At 36.3% G+C, this 27,593-nt stretch overlaps 1 protein-coding gene across 2 annotated transcripts in view; it reads right to left on the reverse strand.

Moving 5' to 3' along the window:
- Positions 1-4,882: 4,882 nt before the first annotated feature.
- Positions 4,883-27,593, reverse strand: part of lrrc4cb (leucine rich repeat containing 4C, genome duplicate b) — a 61,191-nt gene continuing 38,480 nt past the window's right edge. Inside the window, exons 1-2 of one of the 2 annotated variants that reach the window (XM_038270638.1) lie at positions 11,290-11,308; positions 4,883-9,944 (exon numbers count right to left, since the gene is read on the reverse strand). In XM_038270638.1, coding sequence (XP_038126566.1) covers positions 8,022-9,917 — 1,896 coding nt within the window. In that variant the 5' untranslated portion in view covers positions 9,918-9,944; positions 11,290-11,308 and the 3' untranslated portion in view covers positions 4,883-8,021. Of the gene's footprint in view, positions 9,945-11,289; positions 11,309-27,593 lie in introns of those variants that run through there. The other variant, XM_038270637.1, reaches the window with a different exon arrangement.

Below are 27,593 nucleotides of genomic sequence, written 5' to 3' on the forward strand. Positions count from 1 at the left end.
TTATTGTAACAACAGAGTTTTAAAATGTTTTTTTCTTTGGAAACAAAATCTTGAAATGGTCCTCCTTAGACAAATAACCTAAGTAAAATCTGGTAGAACCATATTCCATGAGAAGGCACATACTTAATGCATTGACATATATTTTCAGTATGAATACCAATATGAAACATTGTAGTAATAAGATGCTATAGACAATAGAGATGTTTGTAACTCAAGCAGGTTGCTACACAGAGCTGATGGGAATAGGGATAATGTTAAAAACTGTACATTGTCAGAAGAAAACCTTACAGGCATGAAAACACTTGAGACTTGGAAGGAACAAAACACTAAATAGGTTAAGCATGAGCGATTCTACAGGAATAGGCAAAAATAAAAAAATAAATATGTTAATATTATATATTACACCTGTAATAATATTTACAAGCATGCTTAGTGTGAGGGATTGTATTTGAGTCAATGCAATCAACTGGTTTTCCTTAGATAGAAAACCTTGTATCAATTTGACTGTATGATCTGGTTGAACTGTAAAGTGCCTTGAGATGACATGTGTTGTGAATTTGGCGCTATATAAATAAACTGAATTGAATTGAATATCCTGTATAGCACTTCTGGATAGATGCAAACCACATTTTGTTGCTTTGTACTCGTGACAGTGTAATGACAACAAAGTTGAATTCTATTCTATTCTATTATGAGACAGCTATAATTTCAAGTATTGGATAACCATGCATACGTTTTATGCACCACTTTTTGTAGGTATGTCACACACAAAAAGAAAATTGAATATGACAAATTTTAGCTCTTTAATATAGCAGAATAAAAAAAACAATGTTTATTTTTTCTCTCAAAGCCCTATGCCTTCATCACTTAGAAGAATTAAACTAGTTAATCTAGTTTGCCTAAACAGTTAGAACTAGCTGGCTTGAGTGTTACAACATTGCTGTATGTCTCCAAACAGCTGTGTTCAGTGAAGGAAATTGATGTGGAGTTTGAAAGGCAAAAAATGTGAACCCTAAATATGGCTATGATTGCTTAACCATCCAGATGCCTGCTCTTTCTGACCCTGAGTTGCAATGCCACAATATGTTTAAAGACTATGATGGGGACCTTTGCCGTTAGCTCAGATTCAATATGTGGCATGCTACAAAAGAGTGCTTGTTTTTCTACTAACAGTTATCGGTAGAAAAAATAGCATTTAGCTAATGATCTATGTATACACTGAGTTTATTCATGCAGTCACTATTATGCTCTTATGTCAGTTTACATCAGCAAACATGGATGTCATGAGCAGAGCATCCCTAAGTTCTTATTTTACTAATTGACCTAGTTTTGCCTGATGTGGTCTGTAAATAAGCTGCACATTAAAATCAGCCTTGTGTGCCCTGGATATCCCTGTGCTAATTCAGGATCAGTCATTGTTATAAAAAAAAAACTGAACTTCTGCCATTTTTTCTGAAAATATTGCAAAAAATCTATCGATATTGTTGGGTAACCTTAACAGGTTGTTATGACTTAGACTTAAACATATTTTATTTTGTAATTTTGTACACACAAGTGCATACAAAAAGAAATTTTGTTTTAGTACAGCTCTTTAGACTTTTTAATTTTTTAAAGTGCAGCCTTGATAAAGGTAAACAGATAAAAAACACTGTTATGCACTCCTTTATTCATTCTTTGGATTAGGAAAAAAAGGAAAAACAAGTCACATGGAGTTGTGGTGACAGTTGTGTAATTTTGTGTATCATAGATTTGCCACATCTTTTATCCAGAGAGTCCACGGTTTTTAATCTTGTCATAAAGTTGTGGACTTACCAAACTTTAATGTTTATCATGTGGGAGTTTTAAAAATAGCTTAGGGTTTGGGTGGATGACTGAGAATCTTCATCAGCATATTGCACTCCACTTTGGGAAAGACACCCTCGGAATAATGCGTGAGTTGGATGACTGAGAATCTTCATCAGCTTAGGGTTTGTAGACCTTCTTCTATCTCCTATTCAACTTAAAGCCAATTATGAAACATCTTATGCATACAACACCAGATAGTATGTTAAGCATTGAGTAGAACCAAAATGCAAGTGACTCAATAATCTGCCCTAATGTTTCTTGGTGTTTGTCCGTTATGAGAAACTGGATCCCCTCTGTGCAAACATGACTGCTTAGCACTCTAAAACACACGCCACACTTGCACAGTATATACCTTACTTACCGGTACGTTTTTTACTTAACAATATTGGACAATCTCACCTCTTCTCTTGCCATCCACATTTAACATGTTTGTGTGTTTGCAGGATTACGGACAACAGCTGTGAAGCATGCTGTTTTGCAGGTTGTGGCCTGTTTAACCTGTCCTTTACCTAGAAATCCACTCCTTTAAAAAATCTCTTTCCTGAAAATAAGAGTGACTTTTTTCAATGATTGTGTGTATTGCATGTAAATTCTGGTAAAGCAAAGTGCACAATTTATCTTTTTTTTTTTTTCCGTGATTACTAATTGAAATTGAAAACATTTAAAATAAGATTACCATATTTGTGCATGGTGAATTTTTTACAATCCGTCCACTGGAAAAAAAATATTAACGGGTGCCTTTCTAAAGAGATGTGGAGTACAATAAATTAACATCAAATTGTGTTCCAAAAAATCAGGGGTTGTGATTAAATTCGATCAAATTAGTAGCAGATGTTCTCCATTTCTGCAGAATCTTTAGTCAAATATTTTTATTGTTTGTTCATGTTTTACCTGTGCAGTCAGTATGAACTCAGCATCCATACACAAACATAGACTGAAATAACAAATCAGTCAAGCTGAAAAGCTGTAGGAAAGTGGTCAAAACTAGAAAGATGGGGATAATAATGGATGTTTATGAGGCAAACCAAATTACAGCAATACCAGCTATAGTACTGCAAAAGAGTATTTACTGTCTTACAGATTTCTTTGGATTTTCTTTTCCAAAATTGCTTGAGATAAAAAAAATAAATAAATAAAAAAAATCAAATCAAATCTTGATATCAGCATAATCTCACTTCAGTAAATGCAAAAAGCAGTTTAGAAATCATGATGTTATCTACTGAGGGTAAAAAAGCTACCGAAACCCATCTGGACATAATGTGAAAATTTGATTTTCCCACCTTCCTAAAATCATTAGCTAAGTTAATTAACCACACTCTTGTGAACAATGTGTGTTTTTTCAGTAGTTAAACTCCCAAGGCAGAAAAAAAAAATTATAATGAGCAAAGAAGAAAATTATGAAAAAAATGCTTGATTTATAAAAAAAAAAAAAAAAAAAAAACAGGGTGGGACGATGTGCTGTTTATTTTAATCCAATATCCTATCTTCCAGGGATCCAAGGACACAAGAAAGGGATTGATTTCTGGGAGATAAATCTCTTTTTCTTTTCTTTTCCCTTTCACTTTGTCCCCCAGGCAGCTATACTAACTGCATTTCTGAATAGGCTGCATACCAAGTTTTCAATGAAAGGGACAACCACATCTACCCCTTTATGCATCCTGGTGCTTGGCAGCTGCATCAAATTTATTCTATCTCACTAATCAAAAATTCAACCCCTTCCAAAATCTAAAGAAAAATACATTTAAAAAAAATTTCATTTTTAAAATACACAAAAAATATTATTATTGCTTTATGAATACATTAGTGTGAGTCACGGCAGACCAATTTTCAGTAACACTGTAGCTGAAACAAGTATAAAATCTTTGAATGTTAATAGGTTAATAATATGGTCTTCTTTTGCTCATGCCTTAAACAACTTTTAGCTGGGCTGGGATCATTTTACTTAAAATGGACTTCATGATCACAGCGATTGTTCTGTCGCCATTCCTAACCTCTCATCTGTACACCCTAAAACCAACCTAATAAAAAATAATTCAGGTATAGATCAGTTAACCTGTAGTCGGTAGACTGGGGATAATGTCAGACTATTCTGCAAAGCATCGTGTAGCATGCTGACAATTCATTAATTTTATTTAACTTTTCTCCACAAGCTCTTTAGTTGTTCTTTGTGATAGCATGTTTGCAGTCAATGTACTAACTGTGGTTTTAAGTGATGTTATTCTCTTTGTAATATATTTGTTTCATTTCATCTGCAGGATACTATTTGTGTTGTTGGCATTTGAGGTGGAGTTTTGTGTTTATTGTAGTTTCTGTTACACAGCCACTCTAACATCTATCGTCTTTCTAGGAAATGCCAAATAGTAGGGTTTATACTAACAAATATGTTTTGTAATGCACTAACATGAATGTAATCCGTTGTTATTGTTAAACCTTCACCAGACTAATAAATAACACCAGATTCTTTGCACATTTGTACAAATATTATCGGTTTTGCTCTCAATTTTCCTTTTTATTGGATCTGACATAATTCTTTAGCTGTAATGACGCCATTACTTGGCTGATCAATCAATTAGAGTATTGGAATTGACGGTGGGCAGGTCTGGCCCTTTATTTCAGTAGCGTCTGATTGAAGCAAACTGCATTTGCTACATCTTAAAGGGGTACCACTTTATATTGAAGCACTTCCTGAAAGCAGAAACAGTTTCAAAGAAATTTGTGACCACTATTCTAATGTTGAAGTGGTTCTGTCCAAATGAGATCCGGCTATTTGCTGTTTTTGATGCAGCATATTTTTGATTCCTGTAAAGACTGATTCATTTTGTGTAATTTTTTTATTTTTTATTTATATTCCAGTGTGTTTCAGAGAAAAGGCATTTTACTTTCATCGTGGAAATACTTACTTGTCTTCTTTAACCCCTTTCAAAAAAAAAATCCTTTTAAGCTTTCATAGAGCTTCTTAGAACAGATATTCTAATATGAATGGAACAAAGTCAGCAAAATCCCCCCAGCCTTCTCTCTTAATAATCAGGTCCAACTCTTTAAGAAAAAGAGAATTGCCATTTTTTATTGTATTCATGTACATTATGAACTACAATCTCAGGTATCAATAATGAACATCATCCTTAATGAAATTATTTGGACTCCGTACAAGCACTCTTTTTTTCTGGTTTTTGTTTTGTCTTTTTTTTTTTTTTTTAACAACTTGGAGCACATGTAAAATTATGATCTGAAGATCTTTTTTTTTGCATTATGCTTTGAAAATACTTTTTTTTTTCTGTAGAAATTTAGCCATGTGATGATTATCCTCTCCGAAAAATGAGAGAGAATGTCCCCACATATGATAACTCCCTCTATATATGGACAAGTGGCAGAATAACACACAAGAATTTGATCACCTTGGCAGGGGGTTTGCACAAAAAACAAACTCGGTCTGCTGGTATGTCGAGTCCAACATTCTGCTCGACAGTCTAGACTCAATTCCCTCCAGCAATCAAATATCTTTCTAGATAAGCTATCCTGCCAAAAGCAACTACCAATACACAGATATTCCATTCATTCTTAAAAATCACAAGCTTCAAATATATATAAAAATGTTTTACCTTTTTTAACTGTAGCCAGCATCAACACTGAATCATTAATCCACCAAAAGCATTGAAAAGGAAGTGAGCATTTGGAAAAAGGAAAAGAGTGAAAAGGGAAAGAATGGTTTATTCATTGTCTTTAACATTAATTGCGCTATTTTTTGTCATCTATTGTGAAGAGCCGCAGTTGACAGTTCCTGGTTTAGCTGCAAAAGCCTGACTTGCATTTTACCTGTCTGGAGTGCCTTTCAAAACAAACGATGAAATATGTACTTCTGCTTTTGTTGCTAATATAGTAGTGTAAAACCCATAGACATGCAGTCAACAAGCACAAAAATATCTCTACAGTCGGTATATAGAAATTTAAATTCATTTAATTCAACTAATATAATGGGAAAGCATTTAATACCATCACAGAGCTAAAACACCTATTATTGTATACCAGCTTTTTGGCTCATTTAACTCGAGTTTTTGACCATTTATGATTTAGGATAGGCTCCGAGTCTTCCAAGGCCTCCTTTTTATTAAGGGGTTCGAGTAAGATCTACTGTTAGATCAGTTCAAAATATTTATTACTTCCGAAAAAAAAATTTAATTATCCTCAGTCTAACTGTGCCCATGGCATAATTAACTGCACTTCTTTGAAAAAGTACTAGAAAATGTTAAACTTGTGGGTCAATGGTGGTGGCGATCAAGGATTTTGTATCTATTCTGATGCAATTTGTATGAAAAGTATGCTAAAAACACTACAAGCCAGATTTTGTTTATCAGTATAATGTGCCATGTGTGTCAAATCCCACGAAACCTATTTGTAAATAGACATTCCATTAAGCCAGTTTTGTTAATACCTGGCCCAAACTGTGAATTTGCCATTGGGAAATTAAAATATTCTTGTTGCACAGAGACCAAAGCAAAAGGCATGTCTACCTCTTCTTACATTCCACATAAGGTCACTGTTTCCATGGTGACAAGCTGATGGCTAGTTTGCCTCCTTATTTATCTATTTTCCTACTTCGCCCCCATCATATGTGCAATATCTTTGTTTGAAGACCTTTTCATGACCACTGTTCATATGAAGCCCCTTATGACTACTTGCTTCTTGCTTCTAGCCCAACCACTACTCTTTACTTTCACTGCTATTATCCTTCTCTTTAAGACCCCTTTTTTGAAGACTAAATGAAAACCCCAGAATGTAAATAGACAGGAGGAGAGACAATGTTTTGATGGCTTATAAATGGTGCAACATTAAAGAGTCTAGGAGTTTTTCCTCTACATAAGATGAAACTGAGCAGGGGTTGTGTCAATATCAAAGCCCTCTACCCTCTGTAAGATGTCAGGCACAAAGTCTCATGCTGTTTTCTTATCAGCTTTCCTCTATTAGTCTTGAAATGAACTGCTGATACAGATTGATGAGATTGATGAGCTATAACACAACTTTTCTTAGTTTGTTACAGATTCCGAGCTGCTTCACTGATTAAAGTAGCCCTGTGTGTCTGACAGGGTCACACTACATTACAAACTAGACTCATTTGCCTTTTTATCTGAACAAACAGATGGACTATCAGCGCCTGAGCTCCTGTGACCCTGGGGTGACGGCAAGGTGGCGCGACACCGCGTGGACGTAAATCATTACCAGGTTAACAGGGAGGCTGCAGAGCACAACCTTATGCTACCCTTCATTTTCCTAAGAAATATCCTGCCATTGTGAGGCACACATTTGCAGACAAAGCAAGACAAATGAAAAATGAAACGAGTGAAGAACATGTTTAGCTCCTGGATAAAAAGGCAATCCCACCAACTAAAGGAGTGAAAAACAGGGCAAATGTTGACCTGAATTTTGTGTAATTTTGAGATAGAAGAGAGGAGGAACAGAAGGAAAATGATTAAGGGTAAGAAGTCTCGAAAAATGTGAGGAGGTAGAGTGGGAGCAGACCTTAATCTTAATTAAAGCAAAGGATGTATGGCTGTTGTTTAGGAGCCACAGGGGAAATGCACATTTACTCATTTGGCAGCTTTGCTCTGTGGGCATGCTGGTTCCACGGTGATATAAACTAGAGCTGTGTCATTAAAAGATCTAATCTTGTTGTGAGTGACAGCTGGAATATGGTAGTTAGAAAAATATCCCAGCAGTTCTTTTGCTAAATGTCTCATACTGTAAGTGTCTTCAGTTTTGGACACGGCAATGCCCTTCGATGAATTAACAAGTTAATGGAATTAGAAAGATGTCAACATGAGGTCAAAACCTGCAGAGATTTTCCCAATCTGCAATTAATACAGATAAGATTTACCTGCAATAAACCATTCTTTCCCTTGAGCAGTATTACACAGAGTGAGAGAAAAAATGAGCTAAAAAGCTATCACAAATTGTTTTGTTTTTTTTTTTCATTTAGCCACTAGACATTTTTAATAAATAGCTTTTGTTTTTGTAAAGACCCTTTTTAAAGTTTTAAGTCGTCCCTTTGCCAGACAAGATGGTTAAGTGCCATCAAGATCAGCTGTCAAATCAACTGCATTTTATTTCTTTTATTTTTATGTTTTGGTCCACTGTACTCCAGTTCTAGACTTATATTACTGAATATATAGTCAATCTCAAGGTCAGATTTGGGTTTCTTGGACATTGTCTTTTGAACAAGCTTGAATCAGCAAAGGTTCCTGTGTGGCCGAGCTGTGTATGGTACTGAGCATAGGAGCGTGGTGATAAGTGCTCTTGTAGGTGTTGTAGTGGTTGTAATGCTCCAGTGGGGGGAGCGACAAGTGTCTCTCCATAGCAGCAACACCTGCAAGCTCTTCTTCGACAGTAATGACTTCCATGGAGGAGGCAGGACCATCAGGATCCTGTTGGTTATGCTGCTTCCTCATCTTATAAAAAATAACCAGCAGAACAGCAGCCATGAGTGTAATGGCTACAAAACATCCAATGATTATCTTGGTGGTTTTCATCACCTCATCTAGACCATTGAGGGCTCCTTCTCCATCAACATCGATAACTGGTATGGTGTAAGTCCGCTCTGTGGTCCTTGTTGAAATAGGCACACCCTTTGTAGTTGAGGATGGCATCCATTCGATTGGGGGAAATGTAGTTTGGCTGTCTTCCACAATGGTCTCAATGGTCTCCACAGTGACTGTGGTAAAATAGGTAACTCCATTGTTATCAACAGATGTGACATTAAGGACTGCAGATGCAGTAATGTTTCCTGCTGTGTTGCTAACCATACAGGTGTAAGTCCCAGTGTCCTGCATTGTCACACTTGTAAAATTTAGTGTCCCATCATTGAGCACAGACAACCGTACCTTATAAGCCCCATGTGTTATCAAAGAGCCATTTGGGGTGAGCCAGCTTATGGATGTCAATGAGCTTGTACGACATTTGAGTTCCGCACCCATACCTTCTGTCACATTTAAATCACTGGGTGGCTCTACAATAACAGGAACATCACACTGGAAGTAGCTGTGGTCCAGTTCACCAATATATCGACCTTTAAAAGCTGAAGGAGAATGGCAACGAGCACAGCAACTGGTATTGGCAGGCACCGTTTCCTTAAGCCACCAACTGAGCCACAAAATATCACAGTTGCAGCTCCAAGGGTTGTGGTGGAGGTGCACTCTTTCCAGATGGTGCAACGGTGTAAAGAGGTCATGTGGCAGAAATGTCAGGTTATTGTGAGCAAGGTTGAGCTCCACCAGTGACTGAAGATCATCAAAGGAGTTTCTCTCTATAGTTTGGATCTGGGCATGCATCATCCAGAGCTTCTGAAGGTTCACTAAACCTGTAAAGGAACTGGGTTTAATGACAGTCAACTGGTTTCCTGACATTTCTAACTCTTCTAGCCTAACCAAGGGTAATATGTTAGGGATCTCTTTAAGGTTACACATTCCCAAATTTAGGTAGCGCAAGTTGGTCAAGTCCTTGAAAGCTCCATCAGAAATGTAGGAGAGACGCTTGAGCTCCCCCAGATCTAGCCTGCGAAGTGAAGGAACCCGGTTGAAGGCATAAGATGGTATACTTTCAATGGGGTTGTTACGTAGCCACAGTTCTTTAAGTTTGGACAAGTACTCGAATGCTCCGTTGGGAATTGTCGTAAGTCGATTATCAAAGAGTTCTAAGGTATTTAGACTTGCCAACCCATTGAAAGCACCGATTTCAATGCTGCGGATATGATTCTTGCTCAGTTGCAGAATCTCAAGGTGGCGTAGATGCTTGAAACTATCTACCTTGATGACTTGAATTAGATTATCCTGAAGGTTCAGGTAACGGGTGTTGGTAGAAATGCCATCTGGGACATCCCGTAGACCTCGGCGTGTGCAGATTACTTTGCTGAACTGGTTACTACATGAGCAGACAGAGGGACAGGTCTGAGCACGAACTAGCCCAGCCACCACCAGTATCTGAAGAGCCAAAAGAACCACAAAAAGGGGGTTGGACAGCGCCCCCTTCAGCCTACGACCTCTCATTGTCTGGCGTTCGAGGGAGTAGATCATTGTGTTCCGCATTCATAGTTCATCTGTCGTTAGGCTTACCTGAGAATAGAAAAGAAGAGAAAAAGAAAACATATTCAATAAACATTGAAAGAAGACCAGTGCTGGTGATGTATTTATCCAGGAAACATAGCTATATTTATTTGGGCAAATTATTATTTGCTTGTTTGGGCTTTATCATTAGATGTATTTGCTTAAAGATTCAAAGGGAACGTTTTTTCAAAAACTAAAGTATAGAATTTAGTAATAATCTCAGTTTTTATTAATAATTGTTAATATTTAAAGAATATTTAATTACAAACTGCTATATTGTATAAAATTCTTAATAAATTAAATGAAAAATTTTATTTTTTTAAATAAAGAAACAATAAATCTGCAAAAACCAAAAGCTATTTTAAAATCAATTGCACAAAAAATACAACCATGCCTCAGGTGACTTCAACGTGAATTTTACAATCTGTAGAACTTGGAAGTTTTTTGTTTGTTTGATATTTCTCCCACTAAGTGTGGCTGCTGACAAATTGCAAAGAGTAAATTATCTGTGCCTAAAGAAAATCCTTTACAAACATTTCCATCAGAAGGAAAAAAAATACTCTCAGGCTGAAGGCTAAAAAGCTATTCAAGCAAAGAATGTCTTAACAATGTACTGTTTTTACTAGCCGAATAGAAAAAAAAACCTCCTATACTCATCTTATTACCTTTTTGGTTTCTTTAATGATTGATTATACGCATTCTTTTAAACAAAAAAGTCCAGTTGTACATTACTATCTATTTATTTCTGTTTTGAATCCAAAAACGACTTGTTTTTTCACAACTGGAAGACAGGATATTGTTTCTATCCAGATATTAGATTTTATATATGAAATTAAGGTAGGGTAGCATTAAAAAGCATTATGGGGGTATTCTAAAATCAAATGAAATTAAGATTTATTTGATTCAACCAACAGGTCTGGTTTTTAAGAAAAGCTAAAACCCCATAAAATCAAATCAGAGCACATCCTGTACCTTCCACTTAGAATCTGCAGTGTTGATATGCCGTTACTGCTGGCTCTTTTTACATTTAAAAGTGACAACAAATCTATATATTACTTATTATTACCAAACATAAGGGTTAAACAGAAACGTGGCAAGGCTTTGTCAAGATTTGCTAATAAGTAATTCACACTCTGCAGTGCAGTCTCTGTCTCTGCCAAGAGCAGGACACTTTATATCATAAAGTAAATACAATAATTAAAAATAAACATTATGTACTAGGTCCTACCGGTTTTTTCGTTTTGTTTTCTGTTAATCATCTCTTTCTGTCAGCCTACAAGCAGAGAAAATCCAGTGTGTTATGACAGGTGTTTTCTAAACTGTAAAAATTGTTAACTGAGATGGAAATGCTCACCAGTGAGGGTGAGGGGCTGACTTAATCAAAAGATATGAGTCTCGATGCCTTGATTTTGCACCAACTAGGCTGCCACAATACTCTTGATGGAACAAGGCTGCAGAGAGAAAAGAAACTGCAGGGGAATCAGATCGAATAAGACCTCCCACTAGCTGAAGCTCATTTTGTCTGGCTGGAATTACAACAAACCCTGCACTGCCACCGAAGAGAAGAAAATGTCAGACATGCCAAACACACTGACAGTGATTATCTGCTGCCAATAAAACATATCACTCTGCAAATCCAATGGAATGCTAAAAGAAATGAAGCTTGCAAAGACTCCAAGAGCAATTTTTGCATTGACCACACACACCCTATTCATAATGCATTTAATGCCTCATTACATACAGAAATGGTATATATATCGCCAAAAAAGGAAAAAAAAAAAACCTCCTTTGTTGATGCAAAACTGCATGGATTAATTTCCATCTAGCTGTGCTCAACATGTGTTCAGAGCCACAGCAAGTAGTAGCTGCTTACATCCAAAATTGTGCCAGTATAAAGGCACAGCCACCCTTATACTACTGCTCCTACACTAGCATCACTGGCTTTATGTCTGTCAGCGCAGGGATTTGCTAAATGTATTGGTTATAAAGAGTTTGTCTGTAAAGTACAAGGAAACACATGGCCCCTTCAAGAAAAACAAGGAGGCTCTATAATCAAGCAAATATGCCTTTAAAATTACGTCAGATAAAATAGCAAAGTTTTATTTTAAACAGCAAGATGTGCTCAATTAAATAAGGCTAAAACACTGAAGCCAGCGTGGCACAAAAGCATGTGTATGTCCTCATAAGAGGAATAGAACACCCTAACACATGGAAAGAAAAAACAGTTTCATGTTTTCATCGTATAAATATGAGATAAGGTATTCTACATCTGTTCTGTTATGAGGATATTAAATCTTTTAGGATGAAACAAAAAGCACAAAACGTTGCATTATGTATTACTAGCTTTGCAGTCACATTTTGATTTTGATATTCACACAAACTTGTTGGTGTGTTTAGCATTTTCCCTCAGGGTACAGGGGGTTTTTGGAATCTTTTCTGTGGAACAGGATTAGACCAACCCAGTGACAAACACAAGCATTTGTATTTGCATTTGTAAAATCTGACTAGTTTCTTGTTTAGGGGAAAGAAATCCTTTTCAAAACCTCTTTTTAAAAGTGCATAATTCCTACTCCTAAAATATATAATTGTTTTTATTTTTATTATTTTGTGCAATTAAGGTTTTAGGATAGAAAGGATCAGAAAGCAAAATTAGTAAAGTTGGTTTGTTAATTAGACAATTATAGATAATTTTCAGTTAATCATATGGATACGAAATTGAAAAAAGGGCCAAACATGAAGTAGTGTGGAATATGTCAAGATCTACAATGAAAGAGAAATAAGTGTTGTTACAGAGAGGGCTGTCTGATTAGCTGAGTATCATCTTGCTAATTAATTCAACACATTACTGATTCATTGCATTTGCATACGTTTTTTTGATATCTGCTTTTCAAAATCATTGGCGTTCATATTGTGTCTTCACAGGCTGCACACAATGCACCCCATATATAGATACTGATGAAGGATGGCTGACAGGTGTATATATATACACTATATTGCCAAAAGTATTTGCTCACCTGCCTTGACTCACATATGAGCTTAAGTGACATCCCGTTCCTAATCCATAGGGTTCAATATGACGTCGGTCCACCCTTTGCAGCTAGAACAGCTTCAACTCTTCTGGGAAGGCTGTCCACAAGGTTTAGGAGTGTGTTTATGGGAATTTTTGACCATTCTTCCAGAAGCGCATTTGTGAGGTCGCACACTGATGTTGGACGAGAAGGCCTGGCTCTCAGTCTCCGCTCTAATTCATCCCAAAGGTGTTCTATCGGGTTGAGGTCAGGACTCTGTGCAGGCCAGTCAAGTTCATCCACACCAGACTCTGTCATCCATGTCTTTATGGACCTTGCTTTGTGCACTGGTGCACAGTCATGTTGGAAGAGGAAGGGGCCAGCTCCAAACTGTTCCCACAAAGTTGGGAGCATGGAATTGTCCAAAATGTCTTGGTATGCTGAAGCATTCAGAGTTCCTTTCACTGGAACTAAGGGGCCAAGCCCAGCTCCTGAAAAACAACCCCACACCATAATCCCCCCTCCACCAAACTTTACACTTGGCACAATGCAGTCAGACAAGTACCGTTCTCCTGGCAACCGCCAAACCCAGACCCGTCCATCAGATTGCCAGATGGAGAAGCGCGATTCGTCACTCCAGAGAACGCGTCTCCACTGCTCTAGAGTCCAGTGGCGGCGTGCTTTACACCACCGCATCCGACGCTTTGCATTGCACTTGGTGATGTATGGCTTGGATGCAGCTGCTCGACCATGGAAACCCATTCCATGAAGCTCTCTGCGCACTGTTCTTGAGCTAATCTGAAGGCCACATGAAGTTTGGAGGTCTGTAGTGATTGACTCTGCAGAAAGTTGGCGACCTCTTCGCACTATGCGCTTCAGCATCCGCTGACCCCGCTCCGTCAGTTTACGTGGCCTACCACTTCGTGGCTGAGTTGCTGTCGTTCCCAAACACTTCCATTTTCTTATAATACAGCTGACAGTTGACTGTGGAATATTTAGGAGCGAGGAAATTTCACGACTGGATTTGTTGCACAGGTGGCATCCTATCACAGTTCCACGCTGGAATTCACTGAGCTCCTGAGAGCGACCCATTCTTTCACAAATGTTTGTAAAAACAGTCTGCATGCCTAGGTGCTTGAATTTATACACCTGTGGCCATGGAAGTGATTGGAACACCTGATTCCAATAATTTGGATGGGTGAGCAAATACTTTTGGCAATATAGTGTATCAATGTTTAAAATGATCATAGATCTTGACTGCTGAAAATCTATTTCTATATGCTTAGCATATACCTAAACAGTAAAAGGATTCAATGCAGCAGGACAAAAATGCAATCTACTTTATCACTAAATTTAAAGAGATGTTTTTATTTTGTTCTCTGCATCCTATCTCTCTATTGTCTGTTGTATCAGATTTTTTAATACTGTTGTTGCCATTGTAACATACTTTAAGTTTTATATTGATCAAGACAATATCTGAGAAAATATTTCCACTATTCTATGGCTACAAAGGTAATAGAACATGGCACTTATTTTAAGTGCAACAATTTTGGAAACCATTCTACTAAAATGTTACCATCAGGTGCTATTTAATAATGATCTCATAAATTATCCTATCTTGTTCTGACACAAAGGAAATTTAAACCATACCCACTCAACCTGTCCACAGAGGTGAAGAAAATATAACAAGGTAGGGACAGCTGTGACATCTTATTAAGAACCGACTATATGAACAGTCCAACACATTTTGTGACATGGTTTGTTGGTCTGTTACTAACTTTTGTTTTTTTCCAAAAACCTAATATTGATCAAGTCCTTGCTTATTTAGTAATTTAAACTTGACCACATTGCTTTTGTCACTTTCATTTATCAAACAATGTTGGAAATGTAAATCTGAAACAGTAATATTGTCCTTTTTTCAGAAATTCTGGGGCATGTTTACAATATTGTGTCACAGAAGGTGTATGGGGGGGATGGCACCTTGTGAAATCGGGCATGAGTCAAAAGCATCACCATCACAGACACTAGGACTGGCTCTGCTGCACTCTCCACCATGCAGTTCTTCTTCATTGGACACAGTGCTTTATGTATTCGGGTGTGAAGAAATAAATCTACCACAAGATGCTGTTGGGTGCTGCTGACTTCTCAGCTATGCTCTGATTCTTTTAGTACGATCTAGCATTATTAAGGTTATTTAAATAAGACAGATCTAAAACATTAAATCATTTTTTGCAGAGCCTTTTTGCTGAGAGTTATTTGCTGTGGGCATTTCTAAGCTAAATCTGTGCCTATAAGTAGGGTTAAGTTGCTCAAACTGCTTTCCAGCTGTCACAGGCAAAATTCTGTGTCATGTTTACATTGGCTGTGCTAATCACATCTGTTGTTTTTCTCTAGCCATTTAATCTAGTCATAATTTTTATCAGCCACTTAAATTTGTCATGTGGATTTGGCCAGCTTCTTTTAAACAACTAGAGCTGAAATGCCATTTTATGTAGTTTGCCTTTTATTAACAGAATATTTCCCATTTTCTCTATTAAAAGCAGTGCAATAATTCAATGGAGTCTAGATAAAAGGATAATTGTGTTCTAAATAATGCTCTAAAAGCCAGTTTATGTAATTAATTGCTAGTTTATACAATTAAAAGTCATCAGTATCAATTAAAACACATATCCTTTCCAAGACAATACTGTAGATCAGCACGCTTAGAAGACTTCACTGTACTAAAGTCTTTCACAGATAGGTTGTCTTGTGTTAACAGTAAATCAGCAGGCAATGATGTACGGTATTAAGATGGACAGTAAACTTCTGGAACAATACCGCAATAATAAAATTGGCATAATAACCATGTTTTCAGTTCACTCGCTTCGCAACACAGAATTTACCTATACTTAATTTATTTGTTTCCCTGATGCTTTATATTGAATGCACAAAGCTTTTGAAACATACAATTATAGAGACACACATGTGATGACACTGTCAACTTCTTATAAAGTGGGGCATTTGAGGCTAATTTGTTTATAGACCTTAGTTTCACAGAATGTAGGTGAAACATATATCTGTTTGTTTCATGTTTTAGCTTTGGGTCACCCTTTTGAAAAGCAAAAATGGGTAATATTCCTCTAGAGATGGTACAGTTGACCCTTCATCCTGATCTATATCCCAAAGGCCTCTTGAGGAAGTAAAGGTTAAGCAACAGCAGCGCTTCCTGAAAGCACAGTAATCACTTTGTTTGACAAAGACCAACTTCATTTTTCTTAGATGAAAGGGCTTTTAATGAAAGCCATTTAATTAAAAAAAATTGACAGATTTGAGAGCAATCAATTTGCCATCTGGAATTACAGCCAGATGGACAATAACTGTCTGTTCCAACACTGCAGATATATTTAGCATAGCATCAGTTATTATGTTATGGAAAATAATGGAAAATGATCACAGTGCTTTGGGAAACCAATCTTTTCAATGTATGTCTCATTTACAATCAGAAACCCTCAATCTAGTGTATTACTAGTATCCAGTGTTTATGCCATTTATACCCTTAAATGAACCTCAGCTTAATCAAATTCATTTACAGGTTTGTTTTTTCTCCCACAATGTTTACATTTGATCAGTGCTGCACTTTAAGAAATGGAAATGTCATGAAAGTTGTACAAAAAATGTTTTCATTTTGTAAACACTCTGTGTGTACAAAATGACAATAAAAGTTGTCATAGTCTAAGTCTAAGATAACAATGGTGAACCAAAAGCATCACTGAACACTAAAAATATATCAGATGGAATTTGAAGAAGGATGTCAGAAATTCTCAACTTTTCCTAGGATATATAAAAACATTTTTACTTTCATCGAGATTAAAAATGTCTTTTAAAAGAGCGTCTTGGCCAAGAGAGGCAGCAGTTTAGTTATATATGTATTTCAATGAGCTATCAATCAACAAATCTAAGCAGATATTTACAATTCCCAAAAAATAAAACGAAACCAAACACAATTTCTAAAAACTGCCATGATAATTTAGCACTAAAATTAAAACACTCAAGAGAAGTAGCTACATACAAAAGTTTTCTCATCCCTGTTAATTAATATCCTTTAAAAGCGTCTAAAGAGACCATCTTACAACATTTGAAATCCTTCTTTAAACGGTTCCATGCATAATGGGGAGCAAACTGCAAACGCATTTGTAGCATCTTTTGAAGCACTGTTCAATCTAGTGTCCAAAATAGAAATAGTGGAGTATATCTACAAACCAAGCTAGATATAGCGCTTACAATACTAGCTATGGTGACAAGTCATATTTAGCAAAGCAGCCAAAAAGGCCTGATAACTACAGTGCAACTAACCGTACAGTAATCCACAAATCCGTCTTATACAGAAGAAGAAAGGCATTGTAGAAAGAAATCCATAAGAACCAGTTATAATGTCTGCAGTTTGCCACTAGTAATGGATGACCCATGCAACAGATGAGATAAAATTAATCATTTTTGCCACAGTGCATGTGGCAGACATCTAACTTGTCACTAGACTGAACAGCAGTTATTATTTTTTTCCTTCTATACTGTAGCTGCTATTGGTCAGTACCAAAGGGACACAGAGCAAGAGGCTAAAGAAACACCTTTGAAGTGTTAATTTAATTCTTTTTCACATCCCATCTTATGGTGCCTCCATTATGATAATTACAGAGGCTAAATAATCTGCAGGGACCTCCATGTTTAAATCCACTTTGCAAAGGCTCTGTCTTGTCTCTGCAAAGGGATTAAGACAGGGTGCCCTGGGTGGCAGACTGGCTGAATGTGAGGGCACTCTTAGTATTCGTGTCACTTGTCTGGCCCACCAATCTGCTCCCATGACTGAGCTTCAAAAAAGAGATTTGCAGGATTGGCAAACTGTAAGTGGAAGGGCATCGCAGTGGAGTTGTGGCGGATTAAACTAAATGAAAACATGGCAGTGTGCAGTGTGTTAGCATGAGTCAGCCACTATTGACAATCCTGTTAATTGTCTGAGTATACTGTAACAACTAGCACTCCTAACAATAGGTTTTAGTGATCAGAAAGCCGAGGGACACAGCTAACCCAGAAAAATATAAGTAGAAAACAAATGCACAATACTTCTTCTCTAAAGAGGGAGAATGAAAAGTATGTAAGGTAAAATAGGTGGGAACACAGCCAGAAGCACTGCATTAGTAAGCTAAAAAAAAAGCTGCCTGTTTACTCTGCTTTGGCTATCATTTATAAGATGATTCTGAATGAATTTTATCACACTTCCCTTAATTCAAAAGATGGATTTTCAAATGTTTACTTAGAGACCACATTTCAGTAATGTATTTTTTTTTCCCAATAACATTCTGGCTCTTTGTAAAATGTAATTACAATGAAAGAGATTGCTTTTCACAAGATGTAGAAATTAGGACTCCCCTCTAAGTAAATTTGCAAAGCAAAATGGGTGAAAACTAAAGAATTTGCATATTGTCCAAGTTGAAAAAATATATACTCTCAGTGACATTATTGTAGAACAAGAAGGGGGTATAATTTAAAGTGAAGATGCTGGTTAGTTCTGTTAGTACAGAGGGACAAAACTGTTTTTTCATTAAATATGACAAAATAGCATAGTAGCATCAATTGGCAGACTTGGCAGGATGCTACTCCCTCCAAAATGCGGAGTGCTTGAAGGGATTAGTTCACTGAAGTGTCCTCTGTTCCGTCACAGCTATTTGCCAATGCATTCCAGCCATTCTAGTTTGCAAATTGACTGAAAGGAAAAGTTGCAGGCAACAGCTTTTTCTGAAGCTTTTGTGCTCACACTTGGGGAGTGACAGGATATTGACCACAGACACCATACGCAGTGCAGTCATTTTTTTTTTCTTGTTTAAGATTGCTGCCCACGAGAAAGGCTCCTGCCTCTCTCATGAAATATTTTCCTTGGATACGCCATGTTTATTGTGAGGTGATAAGTCATTCCCATGTCTTCAGTGGTGCAGTGCTCACTCCAAAATCAATAGATAATCATGTTTAAGGTGTAAAAGGATTCTCATCTTTTGGCTTTGAGTTCCGGTGGATTATCTGGGTGCCAATATTTCTGACCTGCTCATCTTTACTTGCTGCACATGTGTGCTTCTTTTCATGCATCCAATAAGTTTCATTTTAAACTTTCGAAAATTGCTGAAAGTTGTGAAAAGCAAGGTGTTTTACACATTAATGGGAAGAAGAGGAAGGCCTTAAAGGATGGAAGAATACAAGTTGTGTTTGGAGGATGCTTTCAGGTAGGATGGTCTTGGACATGCAGAATTCCTTAAAAAAAGACTTATTTGTATTTGAAATGTAAAGTAACAACATTTAAACAGTATATTAAATATTATCTTTAAGTCAAATCTAAGAAAAAAACAAACTTTTCAAACTTTTTTAATCCAAATAAGGTTTCCTAAATTTCTATTGAGTTTTGAGTGCAAAATTAAGACAATCAAGCATAACTTTCAAGTAAATCGTTGAATACTACTTTAACATATTAATACAAATCTCTAAACATATCATGTGAGGACAATCTGTGGTGGCTGAGTGGTTAGCATTTTGGACTTGTTGCTAAAAAGTCCTAGGTTGAACTGCGGATGCAATTGTCCTTATGGGCACTTTATGGGGCTAAATCAGTACAGCTTGCATTGATCAAGAATGTGAGATTTGGCATTAATAATTCAAAAAACTTTAAATTCAAACATCGAAATTCAAATATTGATAATCTAAACATTGAAAATGCAAAGGCTGAAATTTTAAACATCAAATTTTCCTCTGAAAAAATAAAACAGACGATTACACTTTCATCTTCAGCTGCAGCATTTTTTTTTTCTTTACAAGAAATGATTTCAATGTCACTGTGGTGTTCCTTCAGCTTTGATCTCACTACAAGCTGGCACTATTTTGGTGTTGTGGGGGCGGGGCTAAACTGAAGGTTCTTTCAAGGTTCTTACATTTTCAATGCTCAATGTTTGAAATTTCACTGTTTGAATGTTCAATGCTTGTGTTTTCAATGTTTTACTTTTCAGTGTTGGAATTTTCAGTGTTTTCTTTTTTTTTTTTTTTTTTTACAGTGTCCTGTCTGGCAATGTGGCAATAAGAATCATTGTCTTGGTGCCAAAAAGAGCCCAACAGATTTTACTTTCACAAGTGTAGCGGTATGGCAATTGCCATACTGCTCCACTTGTTTCATGCATATAAATTGCTTTATTATAATTATGCAGGGAGTTTTACAGTTTATATGGACACTGCAATGTAAGTAGAGCAGAAAAACAGAAGAAGAAAAAGGAAAAAAGAGAAAAAAAGAGAAAAGATGAGAGAAAGAGGAGATAGAAAGGAGACAATGACAAAACATTTTCAGTCTGCTTCATCACCTGTAACGAGATGAAAAAAGAACAGCACAACCAAAAGACATGGTACGAGATATACAATAAAGCAACACCTTGAAACTATCGCTAAAGTAATATTATTAAGTCTGACATGTACTCTGTGTTACCTGAAGATATGAATGTGGGGTTTCTGTTTGGAAGTGAATGTGAATGTGGAAGTGTTTGACTTTTCAATGTTTCAATTTTCAGTATAAGAATTTTCAATGTTAGTCTTTCAGTGTTTAAATTTTCAATGCAAAATCTCTCTTTCGATTTCAGTGCAAGGTGTCAATTATTTTGCTACATGGTACTCCAGGTTCCTCCTGCAGTCTAATAATATTATTAGGTTAAGTGGTTACTTTAAAATACTATTAGGGCCGGATTTATCAAGATCCAATTTTGCGTGCAGTAATTTGAGCTCGCGAACTGGAATTTTGCGCGAGGGGCTGAACCATGGTTTGCGGGTGATTTAACAAGAGCGATTGTGTAACTGGTGGCAGGTGCAAAACTGTTGGAGACGCCCTATTTAAATGATGGTTTTGCGCGTTTCGTGGTTTGCGGCAAAGTAGTTTGTAGTTTGTGCAAACTAGCGCATTTAGAAATATTAATCTTACAGTGACACCCCGTCCAAAAAAAAAAAAAATATAGAGGCCTATATATATATATATATATATATATATATATATATATATATATATATATATATATATATATATATATATATATATATATATATATATATATATATATAAACTTTGGCAACCTTTATTCCCTAAGATGGTATGTGGCTGAATTTCTACTTCACTGCAGTAAAAAAACAACAAAACAAAAACAGGTGCTTTGTATCGGCCTGTAGAAATATACACATACCAAATGGCTCACAAGAAGTGACTGTGGATAAGATGACTGCCCATACGCATCCCCGCAGCATTGGCATGTTGCTCCACAGGCGCAGAGGTCGGGGTTCTCCGGTAGGGCGTCAGGGCGACATGGCATTTAGAACGTCGGACAGCACTTCTGAAAAACGAGATTGGGAGATCCCAGATGCAAAAAAGTGCAATGTTGCAAGAAGTTTTGTGATATCTGGTATTGCGTGGGTCCTCCTTGTGGCTGGCTCCAAATCCATTCTGAGTTCCCCCAACAGCTCCAAAATGGCAATGCAGAATAAACGATATATTTTGATGATCGTTTCCTCCTTCATTCCAAAAATATTCACACGGAGTGAAAAAATGCGTTCTCTGCGTCTCCTTGCTTCATTTCGATGTCTCCTTCTTGCGACAATAACCGCTGACATGTGTGCGCAATTACGCATACAGACCATTTGCACCTTCTTTTGAAGCGTGTTAAATATAGAGTCAGATACCGTTAGCAAAATTGCTTTCAGGTTTAATAAATCACTTTCCGAGTGCTAAATTAATATATTTACATGTTCTCCTCCCACAAGACGCACTTTTGCGTGTAAACGCCCCATATTGCATATTCATTGCAGAAAAAGTACTAAATGGATAAGAGGCGCTATTTAGCACGTTTTAAAGATCAAATCCTTTTAGCACGCTGTTGATAGATCAGTTTGTACATTTTTTAGCGTGCGCAGTGAAATAGCTCACGTTTTTATACACGCAAACCTTTGATAGATCCGGCCCTTAGGCATAGGGTTTGTATTCAAGCTTGGTTGTCTTATCTACGTGTTTCCCTGTGATGAACTGGCAATCCTTCCTGTTGCATACTCTGCACCTTTCCCAATGCCTGCTACAGACAGGTGCCTGCCCCCCAACATCTTTAAGGATAAAAAGATTTAGACAATGGCTGGATGGGTAGCCTTAAAAAAAAAGAAAAAAAGAAAGAATTGTGCTGTTGCTCTGATTTAACATGGGTGAATAATTTTAATGCTGAGACTTCTAGTCAGACTTAATTTTGTATGCACACTGAGGCTAGACTGCAGCACTCATAATCATGTTTAGAGTTTTACAAAATGCTCAAGATGAAAGCTACAAGGCAGCTCCGCTGCTGTACAGATAATGGCTTTTCCTCAAATGAATTGGCCTCTACAGTATCGTCTTAAAAGCACATTGCTTGCAATCAGACAGATCCCATGAAGGTTATACTGTGTGCATCTGTGACAAGATACACATTTGTGTAAATTAAAGAATAAGATGATGTATTAAAAAATACACCAATCAGTAGAAATATAGAAAAATATAATCTATAATTGTTTTGATACTAGACAAGAATAAATACTTTGTAATCAAAAAATGTTAATATTTGAAGATATTAACATTGTTGAAATTGGATTTGAAGGTAAGAGCTTTAAAAGCAGAGCTTCCTCAGTCTGTCTATCTATTATCTTTTTCATTAGGCAGAATTTTTAAGGAAATCTAGAAATCTGTCTTACTTGCAACTCGTCTCAATCCTGAATTGGAGATGCAGAGATGTTCCAAGGCTAAGAGGATGTATAGTTTCTTCAATAAGTTGAGAGCCTTTACTAGGATATTTCCCCAGTGTTTTTGTCTGAAAATCCCAAAATAGCCCTGATCGGTTAACCAAACCACCTTAACAGAACCAACCTGTCGAGGAAGCTCATTTAATCTTTTATTGCCATCATTTTCTTTTGGTCGTAATTATAATTGAATGGCTTATAAGTATTGGATTGCAAATGGTCGAATATATTAAGATCATTATTCCTTTTATTGGGCAAGGATGACTAGGAGAATACTCTTACTTCTACTACTATCTGAATGATTTTTGAATGTCTTCCCGCAGGACCCCTAACAAAATACTTCAAAGGACACTTTTGATCTATGGATCCAAAACTACAAAGAGATATAACAATTAAACTACCATGACTCAGCAACATTCTCCACGGTTCTGTCGCATTCTTAATAGCAAAGCCACTGGCCTTTTTCTAACATCCCAATAGCATTTTTTTTAAGTTTTACCCTTATACCCTATAAACAGGCTGACTTATCCTGAGAGTAAACATGCAGATGAACTATTTGTGTACATAAGAAAGCCAAATCTTGTAAAAATATGTTAATACAGAATCTTACAAATGTTATTTAAGTCTTTCCCAATTTGGTGAATCTGCCTATGTTCCCTTTTTGAAAAAGGTAGGTTGAAAAAGCTATTTTTTAAATGACCCTGACATCTAAATACCTTAAGGTAGATCATGTGCAAGGTCACGTTTTCATAAGGAATATCTAGAGCCAGGCAGACGACTATGAAACTGCATAATACCACTGTAAATGCAAAGAATGAAGATAATATATTCTGATGTTAATATAATCACTTTGATACAGGGATCTCTCTAGAGGTCACATGAAACAGAAGCAGAGTTTCAGTCAGACTAGACAGATAGTGACTACGCTATACAGAGCAAATTTAATGTTATGATCTAAAGAAATCTGTTCTCTTAAAATGCTCTAACCAAGCTACAATCTAGGCCCCAATTACATAAAAAGGTACTGTTAGAACATAAAAAAAGAACATCCTTTTTTAATAACATTTTGACAATAAAACAGTCAAAACATTTCAGTTTTTAACAATGAAAAATATTTCCACCTAAAAAGTTCCAGAATAATAAGATTCTTTATGATCTTCTTAAATTCAGAAATTAGAACATTAAGGTTCTTAAACAATCTAGAAAATGCTAAATGATGCTCATGGCTTTGAAAGGTTTCAAAAGGTTAATTCAAAACATTTTAGTTTAATATATGCACACCTGTATTTTAAAGTCACATAAAGCAATTCAGGATTGCCGTGCCTTTTAGACTTGTAATATCTTAGAATAATCAAAAGTAGTGATTGAGAGATTTGAGAAAGTGAACAGTTTGAATCATGCTAGGTTTCCATTTTCAGATACCTGATGTGCCATTTTCATTTGTTCAAAGTTCGAAAAATTCAGAATATAATCTGCAAGTTAAAAAAGAGCATGAGAATGTCACCCTACACTTTAGATAAAGTTAATGGTTTTGCTGGAAATAATGTTTTTTTTGGGGTGTAAATATGTGACAAACAACACAAAAGCAAAAAACAAACTAGAAAAAAAATGTGAACATTCTGGAGGAAGGTAATTTGTAGCTTTGTTCAAAGCTGAACTATACAGATGTATATCGTGTGGGTATAACTCAGAATGGAAAGACCTTTTTTTTTTTTAATTAAAATGAACCCAAAGATAAAGATGGTGCATTCTAGAGAAATCTCAAGGCCTGGTTAAACTAAACTCTAAATCATTGGTCATATTATCAGATTGGGATGGAAAAGGGACGAACCTGCACCCCTTACAAAGCCCGTTATGGCAATGGCAGCCTCAAGACTGATGGTAAGGGAAAACACTTTTCAAAGATTTTGAAGCACAATCCTGACCAATATTGGGACATAAGCCAGGTTAAAAGGGCTCAGGGCCCAGCAGTTCCTTCAAATGGACAATGATCCAAAGCATACAGCCAAATGTTTTACAAAGTGACTTAAGGACAGTTTGGACTGATCGTGATAAAGCTCTGATCTTAGTCTCATTTGAAATTGTAAGTAGAGCTGAAAGAGTGAACAAGAAGAGTTATACACCTTAGTCAGTTACACCAGTTCTGTCTATAAAGACTTAAACCATAGACATATATAAAAATATATCCGCAAACTGTTGTGGGATTGGTAAAGAATACCCTAAATGTTTGACTCGGTTAACAGCAGCAGCAAGGTGGACAAATAATAAATATAGTCTATTTTTTCATATTAATTGATCTTTATTCTGGTATTTACAATCATAAATAATGTTCATCTTCTGTTCACTGTACCTGAAACTGTTTTAGAGAATGACTTAATGATGTATAAATACCTTTTTATCTTTATCTCCACTTAAAATTCGTATTGTTGTTCTCCACAATTTCTAAAAATGGCAATAAAAACAATTGTTTTAATTTGTAATTGAATACATTACATATCTAGTTTAAACAAACAGTCCCTCAAAATGCTTTAATGCTTATTTAAAAGCTACAAAAGAGCAACATTTTTTCTATATCAAACAGAGGAAAGAAATCGGTAATAGAGCTTAATTAACACCATCAAATGACAGATAAACGCCTCCCTTTATTGGTCAGGCATGAAAAAAAATCAAGTCTTTAATCAACTCTGGTGCAGAAACTCTCTTATAACTACAGTATGCCCTTTGTTTGGAAAGATAAGCATGCTGGGTCATCTTCACAGAGTGTTTCCTCAGGGCTTGTGGTTAGTCTTTGGGGAATTGCTGACTTGCTCAAGGGCAGGACAAAAGCTGTTTGCTCATTACAGTACAAGTCCTTATCTTTTGTGGTTATAACTGTAAAGCTTTTTAAGACCTTCTGCTGAGGATATTTCAAAAGATTTTTGCAATACAAAACCTGCTACTAGACCTTTATATGACATGAAATTAGGAGTAACTTATAAAGAGGTCCTATTATACAGATGAGTTGTTCACCTGGGCATTTATATTGAGCAAGAGAATAATGGGTACTTCTTACTATTTCACTCTAAGTATATACCTGCCATGTCCCATTGTGTTCTCTTATGGTTAACTGCCTACCACACATGCCTATTACTATCTCCAAACACCAACGCTGTACTCCTTTTTCCTCTTGTTTTGGTGTGATATATGTTGTCATCAATATGTGCAAAATGGTTGAACACAATACTCCAGTCATTAATCAACTTCTCCTTTCTGCTGCAGCAACTTACATCATGAAATTAAATTCCTTTTGATCAGATTACTATAATCATCCACCTTTCAATAGAGGGTGATCAGAGACTTAAGCTCTGTTTAAAAATAACCACCATCCAATAAATTTGGACTCAATAAATAAAAGCTGAAGAGCAGACGTTTTCTCAGTGGAGTGCGTTAGATTTTTTATTTTCTCTCCCTCTTCACTCTTACCCCCTCCTCTCTCTGCTCTCTCTGATAATCTGCTTTGATTAATCAGCAGTGAATGCATGATGCTAAGTAGGAAATTGTTATAAAATCAATCCAAAATTTAAAGTGAATATAAGTGGAGGTCTATAATTTTCTAAAAGCTGCTTCCACACTGTGCACATATTTTCCAACAAAGGTGCAATTCTACCAAGAGGAGGAAAAATCTCCATCTTATGTACAGTATACTGTAATTGTCCATCTACTGCACAGATTTGTTGAATTTTTATAGCACGAACTATGAACTAGATGATCAATAAGAGCTCTTTTGATGGTAGAAGAAGTAATATAGGAAATACAGCAATCCAAATGGTGAGTAGTGTAGCTGTATTTATGCTTGCACTGGGGACGGGGTTAGTTTTCTCTTTGCTAATAGCTGATTGATTATGTTTAGCCAGTGTTGACAGCACACAGTAGGTAGTCCATTTTTTTATGTCGTTATTTGTTCCGGACAAAAAGTCTCAGCTCGCTAGCTAATAGTTTGTGGTGGTGTTTATATTCCCCATTAAAATGTTTATGATTTTTATTTCTCTATTAATCCTCACCACATTTATCAGCTTTTCTGTTAAATTTGTGTGCAAAACCTTAAAACAAATTCCCATTTAATACACAGAGGAGAAAATATTATGATTTTATTTCAGCAGGTTCTCAAAGAAGAAGGCAATATAGAGAAGTTAAATTGTTACTGACATAATCAGTAGTGTCACAATTATTGGCATTTCTGCAAGTAATGCATTGAAGAAATTTATATAAAGTAAATGTGTTAACTATCATCTTCTACAACACATCTTTGCACAGTCTCTCTAAATCACTCAAAGTAAGAGGTTCTTTCTAATGCTCTCTTCAATTTAGCTAAAAAAAAATCATATGAACAAAGCATGTGGTTCTGTGTTGCATCTTTTTTACCAGAAACCAGTCCAAGTGGCTTAAAGTGAAGGACCTAATTATTTTCATAGACATGCTGACCACTTTAAGACTTATGAATACAAAAAAGCTTAAATTAAATTTTTTTTCAACCGATTATAATTATATAGTAGCAATTGTGCAAAAAATTAGTTCTAAAAACATCTTTCTTTCTGTTGGTTTTCTATATTCCTGAATAGTATTTTTCAGATTAAAGTAAGAGATTTCTATCTTTTGTTTGAGATTAGGTAATTCCATCCATCCATCCATCCATCCATCCATCCATCCATCCATCCATCCATCCATCCATCCATCCATCCATCCATCCATCCATCCATCCATCCATCCATCCATCCATCCATCCATCCATCCATCCATCTCATTCCACTTATTTCATCAGGATTGCAGTGGGGTCAGTGCCTATGCCTGGCAGGCTATGGGCGAGAGGCGTGGT

Source organism: Cyprinodon tularosa, unplaced genomic scaffold, assembly GCF_016077235.1.
Source record: "Cyprinodon tularosa strain WSP-4 unplaced genomic scaffold, ASM1607723v1 ctg77, whole genome shotgun sequence".
Classification (NCBI taxonomy): Eukaryota; Metazoa; Chordata; class Actinopteri; order Cyprinodontiformes; family Cyprinodontidae; genus Cyprinodon; species Cyprinodon tularosa.